This window comes from Phyllobates terribilis, unplaced genomic scaffold, assembly GCF_046119375.1.
Source record: "Phyllobates terribilis strain yellow unplaced genomic scaffold, ASM4611937v1 Scaffold_3__8_contigs__length_932513732, whole genome shotgun sequence".
In the NCBI taxonomy this organism is placed as follows: domain Eukaryota; kingdom Metazoa; phylum Chordata; class Amphibia; order Anura; family Dendrobatidae; genus Phyllobates; species Phyllobates terribilis.
Window position 1 is genome coordinate 203,983,483 of NW_027362763.1, and position 26,896 is coordinate 204,010,378.

Here is a 26,896-nt window from a genome sequence, read left to right on the forward strand (position 1 = left end):
CCCAGGGCAGAAGTGCATTATTGTTTTTCCAGATGCGGCGCGACTCCTCTCTGATGGCGGTCATCGGGACTGGGGTCGGCACGCTAGGGCTCTGTTCCAGCATTGCCAGCTCATCGCAGTTGTCAGGTCCAGTGAGTAGTGCCTGGGACTGTGTGTTCTTTCTGTTATATGTATAACCTGTTCTCTCACATTTCTGATTTTTCAGAAGGGGTTGTGTTGTTCCGCTGGTGTTATCTGCTCTTCCTTAGCTTGTGTACGAACTGAGGAACATGGGAGTAGGAGGAGCCTAAGCTGGAGGGGCCGGTCGTCACTTTTTATAAATCTGAGGTGAACTATCCTATGGGGCTCCGCCTACCCACTAGTAATGGATCCGTGTCTCCCTTCCTTCCTTCGCTGAAAAGGATTTTACAGGTAAGGTCTTACCAAAATCCGTCTTTTCAGTCCTGATGCACGTGTTGCCCTAGATGGCACTGACCACAAGAAAGGATGTGAGCAAACAAGATAGGAGGAGTTGTAGAAAGAGGTATTATGGGAAATCACAATCATAATACATGAAAAACATTTTATCACAACGGCCAGTAGATGGCAGCAAAGTACAACAAATAACATAACCCTATCTCTATATAATAGGTGGTAGAAGTAAACCATATAACATTACGCAAATTTCCCTGTAATGGCTGAAAGTCCTTGCAAACTATTAGCTAACAGCACAATATCAGCTGGTTCAACTGATGGCCTATAAAAGTGTCTCAAAATCACACCTGAGCAATGCATGCGACTAGTTTCTCCATACAGGTGGTGTCTTGAAGCTGTCATCATCAACAAATGCTTTTGTACGAAGTGTTAAATACATTTCAGTAAGTGAGTTCAATACTTTTTCCCTGTGTCATTTCTCATTATTACACATAACTTAATTTATGGATATCTATGGTTTGATTTATTTGCCTGTGTGGATTGGATGGGTTGTTACTGACATCTGGTGTGAATTTCACATCAATGACACCTTTAGAAACACCATATTTACTTAGAAAATTGGTGACGTGTTCAATACTTATTTCACCCACTGTATAAATATATGCATGAGTCCTGTACTAGGATTTTTTTTCTGGACTTTATTGGTATTACTAGTTAAGTATTTTCATGTTCTTTTTATTCTACAGGTTGATAAGATCACAGCAATGGCAAATTTATATAGGTTTTTTATGCTTTGCTACTTTAAAGCAAAAAAAAACCTTTTTTTTTAAAGTTTTTGAAGTTATGATGCACATAACATTTTCATTTTTCTGTAGACGAAATTCTGTAAGGGGTTGTTTTTCTGCAGGACAAGCTGTAGTTTTTGCTGATTTATATTTTTGGGTATATATGGCTTTTTGAACACTTTAATTCATTTTTTTCTAAGAGGCATGAAAAGAATGTGAAATAGTTTTATTCATTTTATTTATTTATGGATTTCACCATGCCATATAATTGACATGTACGATCTATAATAGATTGTACGGTGTGTATCGGCTGCCATTGTTTACACAGGATGATGCCCTGCCAAGAACGTTATCTTTCTTTATCGCTTCATTGGGGGACATTGATTCCCGGTAGCCAGTCCTTGCCTATTCCCCACCCCAGCCCCCTCCTCGGAGCGGCCTGGGAGGGAGACGGTGGTCACTGCGGTGACCTTCCCCCAGATTCTGGGGTCGACACAGTCTCCTGCACTGTCCAGTACCGGTCAGTGCGGGAAGGAGGAAGAGCCAGGATCCCCCCTATCCACGGAGGACCTCCTGTGACCATCCTCAGAAGGGGAGAGGAAGAAGAGGCATCGGGACCTCTAACAAAGGTAATCCCTCCCACTCCTGCTGCCTTACAACCTCAGCCCCCCAGGTCCCTCAGAACACTGGATATGGCACAGAGTTGCCTGCCAGCGGGTCCTATAAATCCCGTGGATTATTAATGGGGGCATCACACCTCCACCGACGCTCACTTACAGCAGCGCTTCCCTGGCCACGCCCTCTCTCCTCGCATCTTCATGGCATCTCCCGCAGCATGGCATCCCACACAACCCCCCCTTTTTCCTTTTTGCACAGCAAATCTGCCCGCGCTTTCTCCGTCGGGGGGCGTCTCGGGTGGGACGTTCCTCTTACCGGCGGGTATACGCTCCCTCCGGCAATCGGCCAATCAGGACCGAGGAGCAATGTGATGCTTCCGCCACGCCCACAGTTCTCCCGGGGACCTATCAGCGGCTGGGTTCTTAAGCCCGCCTCCATTCCTTCTGCCTATCAGAGCCTCGGCTCCCCTAGGTTACTCAGGGCAGCACGCTCTGCTCCTGCCCCGCCCCTCTACGCTGCTCTCTGATCTGGCTCCGGCAGCATCACTCTGTCTGACTGTCTAATCACCGCAGCCCTGCTCCTGTCTCCGCAGCTCCGGAGTTTCCGACGGGGGGATACGGGACCGTGGACATTCCAGACCGGGTAGGCCCTGCTCTGTCACCTACACACACCCTTTCCTGTCCACAGGCTCCCTCCTCTGCAGTATTCCTGGTTAGGCACATATGCCCAAACCCAGGGAGCTTTCTGTCCGTCCCGCTCACACAGTCACATACTACGTCTCTGCTCTTTGCAGTACTAAGTGGCCCGCAGGTCTGACAACGGCTTTCTGCTCGACCTGCAAGCCTCCCACCATGCTGGCACCCCAAGATCCCCCTGCCGCCCAGGACGAAGTAACTCTCCCTCCTCCGGAGTGGGCTGTTGCTATGTCCCAGTCTGTCTCTGACCTCACCAAGGTATCTCAATCTCAGGTGCAGGTCCTAGAACGCTTGCCCATGCTATCCACAGCCACCAGTGCTCCGAACGTTCCCACGGACGATTCACAGGCACCCCTGCCCTCTCCTCCTAAGGGCAGACCGAGGGCACGTTCTCAGAAACGGACTCACACAAGTTCATCTTCCAGCTCTCCAAACTCCAAATTGCTCCCTGCATCTCACACCTCCGGGTCGCTCCGGGATCAGACACGGCATCAGAGTCTGACTCTGGATCCGACACGGACCAATATTCTAGAATCCAGGACATGGTTGACAGCCTTATATCGGCCGTCAATCAGACTCTGCATGTTAAACAGGACGAGAGCCCTTCTCAGGACTACTCCGTTTCCTTCAAGAGAATCAAGCGCCCGGCACGCACCTTTTCTAACCATTCAGAATTTCATGGTGTCTTTCAGAAACAGTGGGAGCATCCAGAAAAGCGCTTCACTGGAAAGAAACAGTTAGACATGCTATACCCCTTTAACCACGACCTCGTCAGCAGATGAACGGAGTCCCCTTCTGTGGATCCTCCTGTCTCTCGTCTCTCGGCTAAGACGGTACTGTCTCTTCCAGACGGTTCCTCCCTCAAGGACACTACGGATAGACAGGTTGAGGCCTTGGCTAAGTCAGCCTTTGAGGCTGCTGGCACCTCCCTGAGTCCTTCCTTCGCCTCAACTTGGGTATCAAAAGCAGTCTCCGCATGGGCCGAACAGCTTAGGCTGGGCATCCTCACGCGGGCTTCCCCAGATGATCTGGCTGACCTAGCGGATCAGATCGCCCACGCAGGGAAATATCTGCTCACGGCGTCCCTTGACGCCGCTACCTGTTCAGCCCACGTCTAACAATATCATCGCTATACGTAGGATTCTTTGGCTGAAGGCTTGGAACGCTGACCCGGCCTCCAAAAAATCACTAACAAATCTCCCTTTTCAGGGCTCCAGGCTGTTTGGGTCTAAGTTAGACCAGATCATCTCTGATGCCACTGGGGGCAAGAGCACTTCCCTTCCCCAGCCGAGACCTAATCGCCCTTTTCCTAGGAAACGTTCCCTTCAGTTCCGGTCCTTTCATCGGTTCGCTCAACCGGGACCCTCCTCTCAACAGGACCGTACCCCAGCACAGCAAGAGAGACGTAATCCTACCTTTAGGCCCACTCCCAACTGGCGCGCAAAGGGTCGCTCTTCCAAGCCCTCTGGATCCCGATCACGATCCAACAGATTTTCCTCAGCACGACGGGTCACTCCCACCTGGGATTTCTCCCAGGGTGGGCGGCCGTCTACTTCTGTTCCGAGACCATTGGGTCTTGGCAATAGAGGATGCCTGGGTCAAGGAGATTGTGACCTCCGGCTACAAGATAGAGTTCAACGCCATACCAGGAACACGATTTCTCAGGTCCCGCCCCCCGCATCCATCTCTGCTTCCCGGTTTCCTTCAGGCCATTGCCTCCCTTCTGCGCTCAGGAGTCTTAGTTCCAGTCCCCCTTCAGGAAAGGTTTTCAGGTTTTTACTCCAATCTTTTCGTCGTTCCAAAAAAGTACGTCTCACTACGTCCGATCCTAGACCTCAAACAACTAAACCGACAGGTACGCGTACGGCACTTCAGAATGGAGTCCCTCAGGTCGGTAATCGCCTCGATGGAGGCCGGGGAATATCTATGTTCAGTGGACATTCAGGATGCGTGTCTTCATATCCCAATCTGCGCACCACATCAGAAGTTCCTTCGATTTGCCTTCCAGAACGCACATTACCAGTTCACCTCTCTCCCCTTCGGGCTTGCCTCTGCCCCGAGGGTTTTCACAAAGGTAATGGCGACGGTCATGGCCATTCTACGAGCCAGGGGGGTTGTAATTATCCCGTACCTCGACGACCTAATGATCAAGGGTCCCACGTTCAGGGACTGTCTCCACAGTCTCCAGATCACCCTGAACGTGCTCTCTCGGTTAGGCTGGCTGATCAACACAGACAAATCCTCCCTGGTCCCATCTCAACGCTTAACCTTTCTAGGGATGCAGTTCGACACGACCCATGCCCGGGTCCTTCTCCCGAGGGAAAAGAAACTCTCTCCGTCGGGGGATTCACCTTCTCTCCGACCCAAGTCCACACCGTCTTCGCCTGTGCATGAGTGTCTTGGGAAAAATGGTGGCAGATATGGAAGCAGTGCCGTTTGCCCAGTTTCATACCCGGCCTCTTCAACTGGCCCTTCTGTCGGCTTGGGACAAGATACCGTCGTCTCTAGATCGACGCATCAGGTTACCTCTTCATGTGAGAAGGTCATTAATATGGTGGACTCGCCCTTCTTCCTTCGGACCCGGGAGCTCCTTCCTACCGCTTCGCTGGCAGGTGGTCACGACCGATGCCAGCCTCATTGATTGTGGGGCAGTCTTCCTTCACCACACGGTGCAGGGCCGTTGGAGTCCCCACAAAGTCTCCCTACCGATCAATATATTGGAGATAAAGGCGATCTACCTGGCGTTGCGTCACTGGCAGGATATTCTTGCAGGGCTCCCAGTCCGCATACAATCGGACAACGCCACGGCTGTGGCGTACATAAACCGTCAGGGAGGAACGCGCAGCAAGTCAGTCTTGAAAGAGGTGGCAAGAGTGCTAGTTTGGGCCGAGAACACAGTTCTGGCAATCTCAGCAGTCTACATTCCGGGGGTCGACAATTGGGCAGCCGACTTTCTCAGTCGGCAGGGCCTTGCCTCAGGAGAATGGTCTCTCCATCCCGAGGTGTTCCATCAGATTTGCTTACGATGGGGCACCCCGGACGTCGACCTCATGGCATCTCGGTTAAACCACAAGGTTCCATCCTTTGTAGCCCGGTCCCGCGATCCCCTTGCGATCGCTCAGGACGCGCTAGTCATTTCATGGTCTCAGTTCCAGCTGCCCTATCTTTTTCCCCCTCTACCATTGATCCCTCGGGTCGTCAAAAAGATCAAGACAGAAGGAGTACCGGTAATTCTAGTAGCCCTGGATTGGCCCAGACGCGTCTGGTACGCAGATCTAGTAAACCTGCTCGTCGACTCCCCCTGGAGACTACCGGACCGTCCGGACCTCCTCTCTCAGGGGTCTATTCTTCATCAGAGTTCTCGTTCTCTGAATTTAATGGCATGGCCGTTGAGGCCGCAGTGTTGAAGAAGGCGGGTTTTGCGGACAACGTCATCTAGACCCTAATTAGTGCCAGGAAACCCGCAACCTCGCGCATATACCACAGAACCTGGAGAGCCTTTTTTCGTCACTGCAAGAAGGATCAGCTAGCTCCCATGTCCTTTTCGCTACCTGTCATTTTGGCCTTTCTTCAGTCTGGCCTGGAAGCGGGACTCTCTCTAAGCACTCTCAAAGGCCAAGTTTCGGCCTTGTCCATTCTATTCCAACGTAACTTGGCTTTTCGTCCTCAGGTCAAGACGTTTCTACAAGGGGTGGCTCACCTGGCGCCGCCTTATTGCCCCCCGGTGGATCCATGGGACCTTAGTATGGTCCTGAGCGTCCTTCAGCTGCCCCCGTTTGAACCCATTCAGGACATCTCAGCCTCTCTTCTCTCCTGGCAGGTGGCTTTTCTGGTGGCTGTTACCTCTATTAGGAGGGTTGCAGAGCTCGCAGCCCTCTCTTGTCGGTCGCCTTTTCTGGTCTTCCATCAAGACAAGGTAGTGCTCAGGCCAGTGCCTTCCTTTTTGCCAAAAGTAGTCTCCTGTTTCCACATCAATGAGGACATTGTTTTGCCTTTCTTCTGCCCGGCCCCAGTGCACCCACGGGAGAAATGTGTCACCCCAGGCCTGGATGCCACAAACTTGTAAGGCTGGGTCTGAGAGCAGGAGGGAGGTTCTCTGGTCATGGACCTTTTGCATGCCGCACCTCCTGTCCCAGGCCAGTAGGGGGAGCAGGCTGCCCCTATAAAAACTGGTACTGAGGGCAGGGTTAGAGAGACCAGGACCCACTTCTGAAGTATCCAGAAGGGTTCCCAGAAGAGAGGGACAGGTCAGCCGCAGCTGAGGAGTCCAGGAGGCAAAGTAGGAGCAGAAAGCCAGGACAGAGGCGACGAGAGAAACTACATACCGGACACTGGGGTCCGAGGCTGTCAGGATTGCAAGTCCTGCAGCAGATCATCTACCCGCGAGGGATTTTAGGTCCCTTGGCCTAAGAAGCCTGGAGGTTCCGCCACACAGAGGGACCAGTACAGCACGGAGAAGCTACAGGTACCTAAGGCCCGAGTCGCAAGCCATACAGGCGTAGTACACGGCAAGCTCAGGGACGTGGGCTATCATACCACTAAAGGGGGAGATAGTCAGCAAGGGCAGAAAGAGAATGGTAGGCCTACCCACTCACCCTGACTAGCAGAGCTCGCCCGAATTCCCTCAGACACCCAGATCCATTCCTACCCTGTACTCCTGTTGGATCTATGATAAGATCAGTAAAAGACCCTGGACTGCATTATTGGACTCTGTGTGGTTACTGCTGCGCCTGCACCATCACCCCCAGCGTCCTATCACACTGCCCTGAGGCTACACTCCTCCCGTGGGGAATTGTACTATTCCCTGCTGCATCCCCAACACCAGCCTCAGCTGTCTGCCTTGCAGCGGCGGTCCTCCCTGACCGCAATCCACGGGTGACGTAGTCGGGCATTACCTAAAACACATCATTGACTACCACTGGTCTGACCACCCTGAGCCACGGGACCGGGTCGCCACTACTACTCCCAGCATTGCCCTGAAGTCTGGTCTCGAGTGCCCCACGGCCCAGGGGGCGAGTCAGAAATACCTGCACAAACTGGATCTGGTCAGAGCTTTACGTGTGTACCTTTCTAGAACTGCTTCCCTTCGGCGTCCGGACGCCCTGTTTGTCATCCCTGAGGGGCGTCGCAAGGGTCTTCCTGCTTCCAAGTCAACCATCGCCCGTTGGATACGTTCGACCATTTTGGAGGCATATCGTGTCTCAGACAAATCTCCCCCTCGGGGGGTAAGGGCTCACTCCACCCGGGCGGTGGGGGCCTCTTGGGCTGTAAACCATCAGGCTTCATTGGGGGACACAGCACCCTCCCTGATTTTGGGCATAGGTACAGTTGGCCCTGTTGGGCATCTAATTTAGTTTTCACGGTTGTGCCCCTTTGGGCATTGCATAGTTAATTGTTTTATGTTCCTCCTACTGCTTTAGCCACTAACTGGTGAGCTTGGTGCCTGTAGGCGGGTGTATACTGCGGAGGAGGAGCTTATTCTTTTTTTGCCTAGTGTCAACCTCCTAGCGACAACAGCATACACCCCATGGTCCTGTGTCCCCCAATGAAGGCTCCAAGAAAGAGATTTTACGGTGAGTACCAAAAATCCCTCTTTTGTACTATACAAAAGGTTCTCTTTAAGACCAAAATTGGCTAGGTCCTTAAGGGGTTAAACCTTTCCACAAATAAGATACTACAGACATGAAATAGACTTTAATCTTAGTTTCATGGATCTCAATGAAAAGATTTCCTGAAATAACATTTCTAAACTGCCTGGAGTCGTGGCCCATGAATTGTGACTGGACATGACCTTTACAGTTTTGGTTGTTCTATGACTCACCAGATCAAGAACTATTTACTCATCTTGAACTTCCAGTAAATACTAAGATTTAGCGTTTTTATTCCAATATATTTCACTGGTGTAATATGATAGATGTGTTTATTGGATTGTTGCATTCTTCCTAACAACTCTATAAGATTGTGGGGTTCTGTTCCATAGATTATAGAAATCTTTATTCTCCATTCCTTTGCTAGTCTTTCCCTTTGATTTTTTAAAGAGTAACTAAACTTTTATTGATTTTATATAATTGTGTCCAGCATGGAAAATTTTGCAAATCACTTTAATAGGGAATTTGTCTTCATTACTGTAAAAAATTGTATGTGAATGGCTTGAAAAAAAACCCCTGCTGTTCTTGTCTATTCGACTGCCTTGAGCTGCAATGATATTAGAATGTAGAAAACAAGAGAGATCGGGACAACCAATTGTAATGATTCTGTGCAATAAACCAAGAAAGAGAAAAAAATACTCCGCACTAAAAGATTATTCTTGGCAAAGACATGCACCGGTACCCATATAATGGACTAAGCAACCTGAATACTAAAAGTGTGAAACGTTATTAAATAGGACAAATAAATATGCAAACATCAATAAAATTAATTAAAAAGCAGAAACAAATATTTGTTTATGCACAAAACACCAAATCTTCAAACTAGAAAATAAATAGATGTGGAGAGAAAGGAACAACCCCTCCAAAGTACAGGGTGGTCCATTTATATGAATACACCTAAATTAAATGGGAATGGTTGGTGATATCAACTTCCTGTTTGTGGCACATTAGTATATGGGAGGGGGAAAACTTTTCCAGATGGGTGGTGACCATGGTGGCCATTTTGAAGTAGGCCATTTTGGATCCAACTTTATTCTTTTCAATGGGAAGAGGGTCATGTGACATCAAACTTATTGAGAATTTCATAAGAAAAACAATGGTGTGCTTGGTTTTAACGTAATTTTATTCTTTCATGAGTTTTTTACAAGTTTATAAGTAAACACTGGTGCAGCGGTCTCAGGGAGCGCCAAAGGAATACTGGACAATTTAATAGATGGCAACCGACTTTTATTCTTCCTCCAATACCACTGCCACAACGCGTTTCAACGGTCTAAGCCGTCTTCATCAGGTGTGACCACTTGAGGAGCACTGAGTTGCGAGGCAAACACCGACAGGACGGTACTACAAATAGAGGTGACCCGGAGCCTCATTAATCACACGCTTAATCTTGGTTGTGTAGACGTACACAACCATCACAGGTGAGTGTACTGGCACTTTTTAAATTATTTAAATAGCCCTGTGAGTCTACACATGCGCCCTTTCTTTTCTTTTCGCATTTTACAAGTTTATGACCACTTATAAAATGTGTTCAAAGTGCTGCCCATTGTGTTGGATTGTCAATGCAACCCTCTTCTCCCACTCTTGACACACTGATAGCAACACCACAGAAGAAATGCTAGCACAGGCTTCCAGTATCCGTTGTTTCAGATGCTGCACTGTGTATCTGCAGCCATTGTTTACACAAGATGATGTGCCGCCAAGAATGATTATCTTTTGTACTACACAAAAGATAATTCCACCAGAAGAACAAGCTTTTGCTTGTAATTAGCAGCCTGTTTAAACTATACTGCAGGATTATCGTGATCCAGCTTCATGGAACGCTCATTCACGATAATCTTTCATTGTTTGTGCACCTTAACCAAGGTGATAATCCTTGCTGCATGAGATTGGTCTGATAAGCACAACACTCATTTTGAGTACGGCCAGCATCAGTGCTCCAATTGAGTATAATCTGATATCAATGCATCTGACGCAGCCAAACAGACTTGGGAAAAGCAGGGGTGTGGATGCTACTTGCATGCAGTTTTTTTTTTTTTTTTACACCAATGAAGACAAATCCCCTAATAAAGTGATTTGCAAAGTTTCCATGATGGACTAAATGATTGAAAAAAAAAGACCAAAACAGAAAATGACTCTTTAAGGAAAACTGTCAGGGTCACAAAGTCTCTCTAACTGCCACCATTTTGGTATATAGCCCTATTCCTGCTTTTGTGTTACGTCCTTTTAGTCCAAACAGATCTTCACTTCTGCAATAAAACAACTTTTAATGTATTGCTCGTAATATGCTAACTAGGTAAGACTAGTCCAGATGAGCATCACTCACCCATTATAATCCAATTCTGATGCTGTAATTACTTCCCTCTGAGCGGGATTTCATCGCCACTCAGGAACAGTATCACCATGCCTTACAGAGCAAGCGCAGTGGAGCCAGGCTTACTATCCCCAGCGTCATCAGTGCACTGCACACTAAAGGATACTATTATATGTTTTATCCAATTTAATTTTGTGCTAATATAGTATCAGGTTGATTCTATTCATTATCTTCTGTCCTTTATGTTCTAGAGATCTTGGGACCGTGCTCCTCTTCTCCATGTCAGAACAATGGAGTATGCAGAGAATCAGACAATACATATGTATGTGACTGTCCGGCTGCGTATACTGGGATCCATTGTGAGAACCGTGAGTATCCTATAGATTGTTATACATCTATTCACAGAAAAAAAAATTAGACAGGACTCATTACTCCAATTAAAACTTTTTGGTGGTAAATTTTTCTAAGCTGCCAATCTAATCGCTATTGTACCTGAATACATTCCAGCTATTCTACCAAAGCAGAGTTTCCATTTACTATGCTTTATTCGTAGCCCTTAAAATGACCAGATATTTTGGACACAATTTATTTTTTTTTTTAATCAAAAGTTTTACTTTAGAAACATGAATACCATGAAGGTAAAAATGAAATAAGCAATGTAAGGAGCGTCTGCAAAAATATATAAAAAAACAAGGCCAAACCTTATCCAGTTAATAATACACCACTCCCCAAACTGATGTCGCTTCTCAACCTGTCATCTTGTCGGTTTTTGGCTACGTTCACATGATGAGTATTTGGTGAGTCTTTGATGTTGCACATTTTCTGAAGCATTTCTGCACCTATTGGCTAAATTAGATTACTTTTTACATGCGTTTTTTAGCATGATTTTGACGCTGCATTTTTTGTCTCTTTTTGGTGTGACATGTTTTAAATAAAGCTGCTTTGTTTTTGATACTTTCTGGTATTTGGCTTTGACAAATATTTACTGATATAGTCATGTGCAGATTACATTCGTTTTTAGTGCGTTTCTGCAGCGGAAACAAACAAAAAATGCACATTCATTTTTTACCTGTGGATTTTCCACTTCTAGTGCAAGTCTATGGGACAAATCTGCACATAAAACTCAGTGTATCCGCAAGAGAGATTAACATGTTGCGAATTTCAAACACGCACCTCAGTAAGTCTACGTTGCGTAGAAAAAGCACAGTGGGCGTGAGATTTCTATGAATCCCACCCACTTTGCTGGAAGTGTAAGATACTGTGTTTTTGTGCAGCGTCAAAAGGTCAAGTTCCCAGGATGAGTTTAAGGGAAGAAAAAAAAAAGCGATGGGTATCAAGATTCCTAAAAAAATGTTGCTCAATCAGGAATTTTGGGTAATGGAAGAAGCAAGGTTCCAGTTCCTAGGTGTTGTAAATCTTCTGTGCAAACTTGGGTATGTTTACCATAATTTGAGTTTTGTGTTGGATGGATGGATGCATCAGCTTAGGGGTTGTCCACTACTAGAACAACCCCTTCTCATTCCCCATGTTTGGCCAATTAAAAAGAAAAACACATATGCTGACCTCCGGAGCCAGTGCTGTTCTAGCGATTGTCAGGACTCGCCTTCACGGGGCTCACGTGTTGGTTGTTATGACATGTGAGCGCTGCGCCCAATCAGCGCCAGCATCACTTTCTCTGCCTTCGGACAAATCGAACATCAAGAGGAAGTCAGAACAGCCATGGCTTCCTGTTGATGTTCAATACCTCAGAAAGTGGGAACAGTGAAGCCGGCTCTGATATGGTCGTAAGACTCGTGTGACGTAACAGCCTCACATGAACCCCAGGAACGCGATTGTCAACACTGCTGGAACGGCGCTGGCACTGGAGCTGAGTATAGGTGTTTTTATTTTAATGGGACCTAAAGGGATTGTCCTAGTTGTGGACAACCCCTTTAAAGATATTTTAAAACACCATATTTCCAGTAAGGGTTGACATTCCCACCAAACTGCTTTGGTTTGAGCAGTGAGCACTGACTATAGTCTGAACATCTGTATGGCATTAAATATCAATGCTGATTGAGCCGAAGTGCAGTGTAATGTTAGTGTGATTGTGGTACCAATGAAGAATAAAGTTAAAGCGGTTTTCTCAGAAAGACAATCCTTTTTTAACATGAATCCTGTGCGGCAATAAGCTGATTGCCAGGGTCCAGCCTCTCTCCCTCCTAGTGATTAGCTATTATCGCTGCTGCTACAGATTTTGGCTATTTAGCAATACCTGTCACCCTACATTACACAGCAGGTCGTGTGCACAAAGCACAGAAATAAACCAATACAAATACAGTGGGGAAAATAAGTATTTGATACACTGCTGATTTTGTAAGTTTTCCCACCTACAAAGAATCATATCATAGGTACACTTCACCTGTGAGACACACAACCTTAACAAAAATCCAGAAAATCGATTTTATTGCATGAAATAAGTATTTGATACAATAGAAAAACAGAACTTAATATTTGGTACAGAAACCTTTGTTTGCAATTACAGAGATCAGACGTTTCCTGTAGTTCTTGACCAAGTTTGCACACACTGCAGCAGGGATTTTGGCCCACTCCTCCCTACAGATCGTCTCCAGATCTTTCAGGTTTCGGGGCTGTCGCTTGGCAACATTTAGTTTCAGCTGCCTCCAAATATTTTCTATTGGGTTCGGGTCTGGAGACTGGCTAGGCCACTCCAGGACCTTGAAATGCTTCTTAGGGAGCCACTCCTTAGTTTCCCTGTCTGTGTGTTTCGGGACATTGTCATGCTGGAAGACCCAGCCACGACACATCTTTAATGCTCTTACTGAGGGAAGGGGGTTGTAAGCCAAAATCTCGCGATACATGACTCCATTTATCCTCTCTTCAATACGGTGCAGTCGTCCTGTCCCCTTTGCAAAAAAGCACCCCCAAAGTATGATGTTTCCCCCACCATACTTCACGGTTAGGACGGTGTTCGTGGGGTTGTACACATCCTTCTTCCTCCAAACATGGCGAGTGAAGTTGATACCAAAAAAGTTCTATTTTGGTGTCATCTGACCACATGACCTCCTCTGTGAGAGACAGAATTCTTGCTGGTTGGTAGGTGATCAAATACTTATTTCATGCAATAAAATGCAATTTAATTATTTAAAAATCATACAATGTGATTTTCTGTTTTTTTTTTTTTTAGATTCTGTCTCTCACAGGTGAAGTGTACCTATGATAAAGATTACAGACTTCTCCATGCTTTGTAGGTGGGAAATCTTGCAAAATCGGCAGTGTATCAAATACTTATTTTCCCCACTGTATAGACCGGGTGTACATTAGACTTAATAGAGAAGCATTCATAAATCCAATGAGTGTTGTCTCCAGACTTAGTTTTTGAATTTAATTTGAGCGCCCCTCTGGTGGTAGACCAAGTGCATAAATACTAAAGCTGATACATTTTTAATAGCAATTATTTTTGCACAATCTCTGTAGTCCTGTAGATGGTCACCTGAGAACTACCACTTGTGGAAATGTAGATCAGACATATTTTCCACTTTCTGTCTTAATTTTTGTTTCCCTAGTAGGTCACCAGGCAGAAGTGCCCAGATCATTAAAAAATATGTCTGCCTGTTACATGAGACAAATGGCCATGTACACAAAGGAGAAATAATGTGTGTGTGGACTATAATAACCCTGCTTAGACCCAGACTCACGTGACCAGTGTCTGCTATAATGCCACTGATGCCGCTCAGGGATATACAGGTGCATCTCACAAAATTAGAATATCATCAAAAAGTTAATTTATTTCAGTTCTTCAATACAAAAACTGAAACTCATAGGCTGTGTGCCCACTATGCATTTTTTGAGCGTTTCTGCAGCGGCAATTCTGCTGCAGAAACGCTTAAAAAACGCTTGGTAGAAGGTCTGCCATGTTCATTGGGGAAAAAGCGCAGCACTACCAATTATTTTGCGGAAGCGCTGCGTTTTCGCCACCACTGACTTGCATTGGAACGCATGGAATCCACATCACTGGATCTGTAGATGCGCATTCCATGCGTTTCAATGTGCGGATGGTACCTGGGTCTGGAGGAGAGGAGACTCTCCTCCAGACCCTTGTACCATAGTACCTGTAAAAAAAAAGAATAAAATAAAAAATAAATACTATACTTACCTTCTGATGGCCCCCGGTGCTCTTGTCTTCACTTGCCGGCAGATCGCGGTGGACTGAAGGAACTGCGCTGACGTCATTTAGTCATGTGATGGCAGGTCCTTCAGTGTACCGCGAGCTGCCGGCAAGCCAGGACGGAGCGAAGCTAGACTCCGGGGGCCATCAAAAGGTAAGTATAGATTTATTTTTTAACATTCTTTCGGTCACACTATATAAATACATGCTGGTTGCATGGATTTGTATAGTGTGACCAAGTTGTCAAGCACTTTCCAAGTGATGCTAAAATCGCTTGGAAAGCGGTTGTCAACCCGCATGCGGAAATGCATGTGAAGAATGCTTCACATCCGCTTGTCCATGGCAGGAAAAACACATGTACAATCTGCATGTGTTTTTTCTGCCAGGGAGATGCAGAAACACTCAGGAAAAAATCCGGAGCATTTCTGCATCGTGGGCACATAGCCATATATTATATATAGTCATTACAAATGGAGTGATCTATTTCAAGTGTTTATTTCTGTTAATGTTGATGATTATGGCTTACAGACAATGAAAACACAAAAGTCATTATCTCAGTAAATTAGAATAATTAACAAAAAACACCTGCAAAGGCTTCCTAAGCGTTTACAAAGGTCTCTCAGTCTGTTTCAGTAGGCTCCACAATCATGGGGAAGACTGCTGACTTGACAGATGTCCAGAAGGCAGTCATTGACACACTCCACAAGGTCCCAGAGTTCCAATTTTCATTTGGAAATCAAGGTCCTAGAGTCTGGAGGAAGAGTAGAGATGCACACAATCCAAGCTGCTTGAGGTCTAGTGTGAAGTTTCCACAATCAGTGATAGTTTGGGGAGCCATGTCATCTGCTGGTGTAGGTCCACTGCGTTTTATCAAGACCAAATTCATCGCAGCCGTCTACCAGGAAATTTTAGAGCACTTCATGCTTCCCTCTGCCGACAACCTCTTTGGAGATGGAAATTTCATTCTATGGGGTATTGTCAAGAGGAAGATGAGACACCAGACCCAACAATGCAGACGAGCTGAAGGCTGCTATCAAAGCAACCTGGGCTTCCATAACACCTCAGCAGTGCCACAGGCTGATCGCCTGCATGCCACGCCGCATTGATGCAGTAATTGATGCAAAAGGAGACCCGACCAAGTATTGAGTGAATTTACTGAACATACATTTCAGTAGGTTATCATTTCGGATTTTAAAATAATTTTTCAAGCTGTTGTTATAAAGTATTCTAACTTACTGAGATAATGACTTTTGTGTTTTCATTGGCTGTAAGCCATAATAATCAACATTAACAGAAATAAACACTTGAAATAGATCACTCTGTTTGTACTGACTCTATATAATATACGAGTTTCACTTTTTGGATTGAAGAACTGAAATAAATTAACTTTTTGATGATATTCTAATTTTGTGAGATGTACCTGTATTTGCTGGAACTGTAAGACCTCATTCAGATGTCCATGTTGCACGTATGTGCCCTATCTGTGTTTTTCAAAGATACAATTCTTACCCATTATAATCTATGGTGCTATTCACATGTCTGTGTTTTTTCATGGACCGTGTGTCCATGCAAAACTCATAAAGACATGTCCGTTTTTACCAGTATCACAGAAATCTCCATTATCTCCTAATCTTTGCAGAGATTAGGAGAAGCTTTGCAATATATTTATTTATTTGTCCATCCATTAAAAATAGTGATCAACCACTGACAAAACACGGATAACACACAGATCCAAAACACTGACGATACCCTTTTTTGGCTAAAAATACTGACGTCTGAATGAGGCCTGAAGCAAAGTACTTTCCTGTCTTTAATCCTCTTGAACCCTCTAAAGGAGTGATACAAATCAATGTACATTGCAAATGTACCAGTATTTAATGCCAAGGCATTGAAACAATCCAGGGGGCAAATTGATCATTACTGGGCATTGCTCTGATGTAAAATTAATATCTGGTTTGCAGTGCACCTATTGAAAAACACTGTAATAGGCCACATTGAGGACAGACAGGAGAGTCCCATGATCAGCTCGGCTACTAAACTGGTAGCCATTAAAATCATTGGGTGTCATGTAATACTTTTATTTTTCATGTTGCAATTTTCCTGTCAATAATCACCGATCACTTGGGTTTCACTAGATAATGTCCAAGTAAAAAAGTTTTTATTTATATCTGTAATGCTAGGTTCACATTTAAACATTGCTCTTCGCCGAGTGCTACATTGGGGTCTCTATCGGAATCCCCGAAAAACCATATTCCGACTGGAATTTCATCGGAGCCATTGACTTAATGAAGCTGATGGAGTTACTGTGGAGACTGTGTGGCCTCCGTCCTGGAAGTAATTGTCTTTTTCAGATATGCACAAAAACGTTGTTTCTTGTGTTTTTGTGCATGTCTGAAAAAGATGAATACTGCCAGGACGGCTTGATTCAAGTGAGTTGGGTTCCCGACAGAATACAGTTTTTCGGGAGCACTGTATAAATGTGAACTTAGCCTTAACATACTGTTCATTTCAAAGTGAAGCAAATGTGAAATCTTGTAATTTTGTAATATATCCTTAGTATCTTTTTTTCTGTTTTCTTTTAATATGATTGATGATAAATCAGTTTTTCCTATTACCCTTTTAGGTTTCATGATGTTTTGCCATTTATTGATTGTGGGTCTTATTGGCAGTGCTGGGACTAAATCACAAACCTGTGTGCCAAAATTGCAGAACTTAGTTGACCAAAGTAAACCAACTAGTAGATGGTGTAAACAAACTAGTCAGTCTAGAGATGCGCCAAATTTATCAAACAGCATGAGTCGCTTTAATTGCGGGTTCTAAATGTTAGACCGCTTTAGTATTTCAGCCCCTTTTGTGTCTGAGCAGATGATAATGTATGCCGCAACCATACATGCGTCCGTATGTAAGTAGATGTTACACAGCCATAACAAAATGTGGACCAAATGTGCATCTCAGGGTCGTTTTTCATCTGCGTGGCACAAATAATGACTATTTTGTTTGGAAAATTAGCTCTAAATGCAGCATCATATTTCCTGTCAAAATAACCATGAATCAGATGGACCTCACTATACGTCATTGGGGTCCATCAGTCACCACTGATCTCTATGGGTGTGACAAATCCAGCACTGAGTTGAGGCTTCTCTTTAGAATGGATTGATGTTAACAGTGACTAAAGGCTAATAAATGTCTTCGATTGTTCACCAGACACTTATTAAGCTGAACCTCTGGCATGAAAGGGGTTATCTGTTTACAGGAAAAACTAGGGCAAATGTATGTTTCATCATTTTAAGGTTGAAAGAAGACACAAGTCCATTGAGTTTAACCTATAACCTAACATGTTAATTCAGAGGAAGGAAAAAATCCCATGAGGCAGATGTAATTGATCCAAATTAAGAGACAAATTCGTCAATTTATGGCAATTAGACTAGTTCCCTGGCTCAATGTCCCATCACGAAATCTTGTACCCATAACTTGCATTATTAGATTGAACGGCATTCAGGCCTTCCTTGAACTTTAGTGACTCAACTATTACAACACAATGTGTCAGAGAGCTCCATAGTCTCACTGCTCTTACAGTAAAGAATCGCCGTCTGTGATTACCATTAAACCTTCTTTCCACTAGAGCAGCAGTGAGGAACCTTTTTTCTGCCAAGGGACATTTGGATATTTTACCATCCTTCAGGGGCCGTACAATGAAGCACTAACTCCGCTCACAAAGTACGTCCTGATGCTGGCACTGCTGTCAGGACGTAATCTTTTATTGCACGTGCCTCAACATTCAGTAGTGAACACTACGTGTGCTCACAGAGCAAGAAGGGATTGAAAGGTTGGTGGCTGTCAAAACACAGCTGTCAGCCAAAGCACTGTTGTCCTTGGGAATCTGCCCAAGGGCCGGAGAAAAGGTAATTGAGTGCCGTAAATGGTCCACGGGCCTAAGGTTCCCTACCCCTGCTCTAGATGAAGAGAATGCCCCCTTGTTCCTGTCACAGTCCTAGGTGTAAAAAGATCATTAGAAAGATATCTGTACTGTCCTTTCATATACTTGTACATTATAATAAGATTGCCCCAAGACCTTTAGTTTTTTCAAATTGAGTGACTTCAAGTTGTCTTGGTTTAGCAGTGCACCCATTCCCTTAATAACCTTGGTCGCTCTTCTCTGCACCCACTCCAGTTCAGTTATGTCCTTGTTATACACCGGAGACCAGAACTGTACACAGTATTCGACATGTGGCCGCCCCAGTAACTTGTAAAGAGGCAAAACAATGTTCCTGTCATAAGCATCTACGCCTCTTTTAATGTATCCCATTATTTTATTTGCCTGGGCAGAAGTTGCATGACACTGGTCACTATAGTTCAGTTTGCCATCCACCCAAGTGTTTTCATACATCTAAGTCTTTTTCAGTAAGTTTTACCCAATGTTTTACCATTTAGTACATAAACTAATCCTACAAAGCAGTTAACCAGCAAGATATTAGGTCTTAAGGCATTGACATATATATTTAACAGAAAAAGAAAAATATACCAGACAGAGAATATAAAAACAATTAATCTTTATTGTGAACATTTATTAAATATAAATACAGGTACATCTCACAAAATTTGAATATCATCAAAAAGTTACATTTATTTCAGGTCTTCAATACAAAAAGTGAACCTCATATATTATACAGAGTCATTACAAACAGAGTGATCTATTTCAAGTGTTTATTTCTGTTAATGTTGATGATTATGGCTTACAGCCAATGAAAACACACAAGTCATTATCTCAGTAAATTAGAATACTTTATAACAGCTTGAAAAATGATTTTAAAATCCGAAATGTTGTCCTACTGAAATGCATGTTCAGTAAATGCCCTCAATACTTGGTCAGGGCTCCTTTTGCATCAATTACTGCATCAATGCGGCGTGGCATGGAGGCGATCAGCCTGTGGCGCTGCTGAGGTGTTATGGAAGCCCAGGTTGCTTTGATAGCAGCCTTCAGCTCGTCTGCATTGTTGGGTCTGGTGTCTCTCATCTTCCTCTTGACAATACCCCATAGATTCTCTGTGGGGTTAAGGTCAGGCGAGTTTGCTGGCCAATCAAGCACCGTGATACTGTTGTTTTTAAACCAGGTATTGGTACTTTTGGCAGTGTGGACAGGGGCCAAGTCCTGCTGGACAATGAAATTTCCATCCTCAAAAAGCTTGTCGGCAGAGGGAAGCATGAAGTGCTCTAAAATTTCCCGGCTGCGTGGACTTTGGTCTTGATAAAACACAGTGGACCTACACCAGCAGATGACTTGACTCCCCAAACCATCACTGATTGTGGAAACTTCACACTAGACCTCAAGCAGCTTGGATTGTGGCCTCTCCACTCTTCCTCCAGACTCTGGAACCTTGATTTCCAAATGAAAGTTGGAACTCTGGGACCTTGTGGAGTGTGTCAATAACTGCCTTCTGGACATCTGTCAAGTCAGCAGTCTTCCCCATGATTATGAAGCCTACTGAAACAGATTTAGGTACCTTTTTAAACGCTTAGCAAGCCTTTGCAGGTGTTTTTTGTTAATTATTTTAATCTGCTGAGATAATGACTCTTGTGTTTTCATTGTCTGTAAGCCATAATACTCAATATTAACCCTTTCACAACCCTGGGATTTTCCGTTTTTGCATTTTCGTTTTTTGCTCCCCTTGTTCCCAGAGCCATAGCATTTTTATTTTTTGGTCAATATGGCCGTGTGAGGGCTTATTTTTTGCGGGACGAGTTGTACTTTTAAACGCCATTACTAGTTTTACCATATCGTGTACGGGAAAACGGGAAAAAAATTCCAAGTGTGGTGAAATTGCTAAAAAAGTGCAATACCACAGTGTTTTTTTTTTTTTACCACGTTCACTGAATGCTAAAACTGACCTGCCATTATTATTCTCCAGGTCATTATGAGTTCGTAGACACCAAACATGTATAGGTTCTTTTTTATTTAAGGTGAAAAAAAATTCCAAAGTTTGGTAAAAAAAAATAAAAAATAGCGTCATTTTCTAAGACCTGTAGCGTCTCCATTTTTCGGGATCTGGGGCCGGATGAGGGCTTATTTTTTGCACACCTAGCTGAAGGTTTTATTGATACCATTTTGGGGTACATCTAATGTTTTGATCGCCCATTATTGCATTTTATTGCAATATTGCGGCGACCAAAAAACGTAATTCTGGCGTTTAGAATTTTTTTCTCGTTACGCCGTTTACCGATCGGATTAATTCTTTTTTATATTGATAGATCGGGCAATTCTGAACGCGGCGATACCAAATATGTGTATGTAGGTTTTTTTTTTATTATTTTATTTTGAATGGGGCGAAAGGGACGTGATTTAAACTTTTATATTTTTTAATTTTTTTTTATATTTTTAAAAACTTTTTTTTTCACTTTTTGCTTGCTTCTATAGTCTCCATAGGAGACTAGAAGCAGTACTTGTCCGATTGCCTCTGCTACATACAGATGATCAGCAGATCACCTCTATGCAGCAGAAATGGTCCTGTGCTATGAGCGCCGACCACTAGGTGGCGCTCATACCGACCAGCTCATGACAACCACTGGAGTCTGCTGCAGACCCAGAGTTGTCATGACCACGCATCGGTGACCCGCGATCACAATGGGCGGGGTAAGTGACGCGCTTAAATGCCGCTGTCAGAGATTGACAGCGGCATTTAACATGTTAACAGCCGCGGGTGGATCGCGATTCCACCCGCGGCTGTTGCGGGCACATGTCAGCTGTAATAATCAGCTGACATGTGCCCGGTTCAGTGCGGGCTCAGCGCCGGAGCCCTTACTGAATCGGGGGATTACAGCCTGTGCGTACTAATACGTCACAGGCTGTAAAGGGGTTAACAGAAATAAACACTTGAAATAGATCACTCTGTTTGTAATGACTCTATATAATATATGAGTTTCACTTTTTGGATTGAAGAACTGAAATAAATTAACTTTTTGATGATATTCTAATTTAGTGAGATGCACCTGTAACTATCAGTTAAAAAGGAGATCCAAACCGACATAGGATGACATACGAAAAGGTGGGTAAGGATGCAATTAGTGGCTACAATAGATACATTGTATTTAAGGCCACGGCCCAACTATCAGTATTTGGTAAGTATTTTTTCTCAGGAGTGGGAGCCAAAACCAGGAGAGGGTGATAAATGCAGAATTGGTGACTTGTTTCTATTATACCTTTTCTCTGATTGTTCCTCACCTGGTTTTGGCTCTGTAGTGATTACCATTGCAGAGTTTAGTATCATCTGCAAATATTGATATTTTACTCGGAATAAGTAGGGGCATGCATAGAAATTATGGGACCACATTGCAAAAGTCCTTATTTCGCCCTCCCCCCCCCCCTTCCTCTCTTTCTCCCACAAAAATCGTCGGGGGTCACATCACATGCACACAGTCACAGGAGGGCATACCTCCCACCTTTTATAGACCGGGAGAGGGACACGTGATGCAGCACATACACATAATTGTTCCACTGTGGAAGTCCCTTAGCATTTTCCCCTACTACGATATCCCTTTCATGGCCATCATAGTATGATGCTCCCCATAATCCCCCCATATACAGTATGGTACCACCAATGGGGTCATGACCCCACTATCAGTATCTAGTCAGTATTCGGTCAGTATTTTTTTTCAGGAGTGAGAGCCAAAACCAGATGAGGAACAATCAGAGAAAAGGTATAATAGAAACAAGTCACCAATTCTGCATTTATCACCCACTCCTGGTTTTAGCTCAAACTCCTGAGAAAAAATACTGATCGAATACTGACCAAATACTGCTAGTGGGGCTGTGGCATAACCCATGTGATCAGAAGATCGCAGCTTCTAGTCTCCCATGGAGACTATTGAAGCAAATGAAAAAAAAAAGTTTTTAAAAATATTAAAAAATATACTGTAAATCAAACCCCCCTTTTGCCACATTTAAAATAAAACAATTAAAAATCAATCAAAAATGCATGAATTTTTTTACCGTTTTCCAGTACATGATATGGTAAAACCTATGGCACCATTCAAAAGTACAACACTTCCCTCAAAAAACAAGCCCTCACATGGCCATATTGATGGAAAAATAAAAAAGTTATGGGTCTTGGAAGAAGGGAACAGAAAACGAAAACGTAAAAACAGAAAAACCCAAGGTGGTAAAGGGGTTACATGTGATGGCCCCACTGCTCCTCTGTACACAGCATGGTGGCCCCACAGTCCCCTTAGACACAGTAGGATGAACCACACAGCTCTACTACACACAGTATGATGGCCCTGTAGCTCCACATACACATTATAAGGCCTCTACAAGTATTGACTGACAAAATAATAGTTAAAACAAACAATAAAAAAAAACGACTCACTTCGCTGCATTCCCTTAATGCACTGCTCCGCTTTGTGCAGCGTACGGTCTTAGACTACACACAGCAGGCTCAATCTATTGACGTCATTGTTTCTGATGTGTTGATCCTCAGATCGGATGAATGGCGAAAGAGGAAGCCATCGGCTCTTCTCCACCATTGTTTTCAACTGTTGTTGTTCAGCTATTGTGTTTGACCAAACTGGGACTAGCTCAGCGGTGTAGCCTATGTCTGTTTTTGGTTATTTAGCGCCTGGACAAGGCTAGGGACTTTGTGTTTATGGCTTTGTTTTGGTACTGTGCCACCAGTGGAAATAAATGTCACATTGTTTGATCCAAGAATCCAGTGCCTGTGTGAACGCTCCCTTCTGCCTACGTGAATCCCTACAGCAATCCCTACAGCACACATATACCCTAGTCATGAGCACACGTATACCCCTTCTCATAGTCTCACATATACCACTACTTGTAATCACATGTATACTCCTATAAAAAAAACAATTCGAAAAGCTATTCAATTCATGAACTGCAGCCAGCTTACTTGTTGATGGTCTCCTTAGAGTAACACATTTTTTTTCTTTTCAGCGCAACGCAAAAATGAGCAAGAAAATTAATGAAAACAGAAAAAAAGTAGTAGTAAAGTTATATTACGATATTAGATTTTACATATTCTCTTTGTATAGCCACTGTTAATGAAAAGTGACGCTTCACTTTGTCTATGATGACACTCTAGTGATCTGCCCTCTCTCATGAGTTTGCCCCAGATTTGTCCGATGGCTGTGCCTGTAGGAATGGGGGGCGCTGTGCTGATGGAAACAACACCTGTCATTGCCTGCCGGGGTTCTTCGGTCTTCATTGTGAATACGGTAAAATTGATGTGCATGTTGAACTTATTTTGATATTATTTTTGTTTTGAGTATGAAACAACTTGTTATATTACTTGTGATCTATTTAAATTGCTCTTGTTTGATCGGTTTATTATAAATGGTAGAAAGTTTGATCACAATCAATTTAATTTAATATGAGGTTGTTTGACAGGTTCAAAGATTTTTGCTTTAAAGGGGTTTTTCTCTTTTAGAAAAGTGGATGCCAATTAATCAGATAACTAGTAAAAACACAAACAGAGTTAGTACTTACCCTCCCTCTGTCCAGCATCGGCTCCCGTCACTGCTCCGGTGTCTCTGTTCTGGCTGCAGTGGTGATATTATAACTTCAGCACGCAGCCATTCACTGAGCTCAGTGACTCTGCTGTTGTCGGTGGCTCGAACTTCTAAGCTCAGTGATGGGCTGCAGCAGCGATGCAGGCTATAGTCATGACGTCACCACTGCACTCAAAACACAGAGAGACCAAGAGAGGGTGAGTACAGTCTCTATTTGCTTTCTTTACTACTATCTGATCTGGTGGAGTCCACTTTTGTCAAAGTGGAAAATCCCTTTAAGTTGTTTGCATGTATTTTTTTATTTTGATTGACTGCATGGTCTGCTTTCTTCAGTTTCCTGTAGCTCTACATAGACTTAAGGTCCATTTGCACAGGTTGTTTGCAGCCAATAAGCAAGCAGCGTTCGACTATATACAAGTTGAACGGCTCCCATTAATGGCTTGCTCACATGGCCGGTACAAGTAGTATGATGGAGCGAAAACTACCTTTGTTACTATCGTTCTATCCCAGTGCAGCATGCATGTTCTCGGCAGCACATCCTGGATACGCAGGGTGATGTGTTGCCTACAACACTGAATTTCATGAAGGCATAAACGATCTAATCAGTCATCGAACGAGCAATTCGATCATTCATAGGGCAGGGGCACACGGCTGTAGATTCTCTCATTTGAGAGAATTGGGTCTATTATCCAAATGAGTGTCAGCATAGTGTGATGCAATACTCTCGGATGAGAGAAACGGAGCACACTCTGAGGAAAATGTGGAGAACAAAATTTCTCCATTCTGTCACTGCACGGAAATCTGACTCCACTCATATGTCATTCGAGTGCAAGCAAATGATTTCCATGGACTCTTTGACTTGCATGGCCGAGTGTGATCCAAATATCAGATCAAACTTGGACAAGCAGCGATTTTTTTTTTGTTTTCCTCGGAGGAAAAAATCAGACATGTGCTCGGCCCCATAGACTAACATTGGTCCCAGTGCAGTCTGATGTTTTGTTGGATCGCACTTGGACCGATAAAACGGTGTTGTGAGCAAGCCCATTGGCTGAATTTGTGCACCAGCTAATGATCGTAAATGACCGTTCTTAAAAACATCTTCACCAATTACACAGGTTTGCAAGGGTAAAATTGTTTGAAAAGTAAGATGTGATATTTATGTATATTTTCAATCGAAAAAATTCCATCACAAACACTGACTCCATAGGCTTTTTCTTGCACCATACTTTGACCCCTTTGCATGACCTTTGGTGGATGATTTTGGTGTCATTAGATTGCTACAGCTTTTTTCACAGCTCAAATTAAATGATTTAGTCAGGGTCTTGGACCTTCTGAATCATTCTGCCGAACTTTTAGGCTCTAGACTAAAGGAAAAGAACCTGCTAGCTCCTGGTACCTTTTTTCATGGTACAGAAGCAGAAAAAAGTAATTCCTTCCATGCTTTTCTCAAGACTGTTCTCTAGTGTATTGCTGTGATGTTCCTGGGCTGATGGAAAAATTTTACATTGAGTACAATGTGAGCAAGTGGAGACTCTTTATTGATTCATCCAAAAAAAGTCTGAAAGCTGTGCTACTGCACAATGGCAGCAAGTATGCTTCATTGCCTGTAGCGCATTCTGTGCAGTTGAAGGAAAGCTATGAGAATTTACACTTTATTCTCAAGAAACTTAACTACGAGGATCAAGGGTGGTCAATATGTGGTGATCTGAAAGTTCTCTCTTTGCTCCTTGGGCAGCAAGGAGGATACACAAAGTACCCATGCTTTTTGTGTGAATGGGACAGCCGGGATAGGACTCATCACTGGAGCCAAAAAAGTTGTCCAACGAGAATATCTTTACAACCTGGACTCAAGAACATAGTTGCAGAAAGTTTAGTTGATCCCACTAAAGTTTTCCTGCCACCACTCCACGTTAAGCTTGGACTGATGAGGCAGTTTGTAAAAGCTCTACCGAAAGAAGGAAAAACTTTTAAGTACCTGTACTAAGTTTCAGGGACTCTCCGAAGCAAAACTGAAATAAAGTATTTTTGTGGATCCGGATATTCGGAAACTCATGGAGGGCGATGTGTTTGAAACAAAAATAAAAGCTGTTGAGAAAAGGACTTGGGATTCTTTCAGAGAAGTTGTGAAGAAATTTCTAGGTAACAACAAAGAACCAAAATTTAAGTCCATTGTGGAGAACATGCTGAAACGTTTCAAAGCCTAGGGTTGTCTGATGAATTTGAAGTTACATTTTTTACATTCCCATTTGAGCTATTTTCCTGAAAACCTTGGTGCTATTAGCGAAGAGCAAGAAGAAGGATTTCATCAGGATATCAGGGAGATGGATCGACGATACCAAGGTACCAAGGATGCTTCACAGAGAAGAACCTCAGGCCTTCTATAAGAGAAAAGGTATCAAGAGAAGCTTTGAAGAGAAAAGAAAAAGGGGCAAGAATTTCCAATAAAGTTGCAGAATGAATGTTCAATACATTTTTATATGTAATATTGTGTACATTTTTGGCTACAATAAAGCTTTTTCTTGTTCATCTCGCTTGCACATAAATTCACACGCGTTTTGTGCAAAATCCATATGTGATGGGTAAAAATAATATATTTTTTTAAAATCAGGTCTTAAGAAAACATAAGAATCAGTCATTGGATTTTAAACAATTTTCATAAACCCAAGTTTTGCATACTGGTGTTATCAGCCCATGTGAGTGGACCAGTAGGACTATTTCAGGAAATCCATGTTAATTTATTT

At 43.7% G+C, this 26,896-nt stretch overlaps 1 protein-coding gene across 4 annotated transcripts in view; it reads left to right on the forward strand.

Moving 5' to 3' along the window:
• Positions 1-26,896, forward strand: part of SNED1 (sushi, nidogen and EGF like domains 1) — a 199,539-nt gene that overhangs the window by 119,662 nt on the left and 52,981 nt on the right. For 3 of the 4 annotated variants that reach the window (XM_073674536.1, XM_073674535.1, XM_073674538.1), the window contains 2 exons: positions 10,723-10,839; positions 23,760-23,861. In XM_073674536.1, coding sequence (XP_073530637.1) covers positions 10,723-10,839; positions 23,760-23,861 — 219 coding nt within the window. The remainder of the gene's footprint in view (positions 1-10,722; positions 10,840-23,759; positions 23,862-26,896) is intronic. The other variant, XM_073674537.1, reaches the window with a different exon arrangement.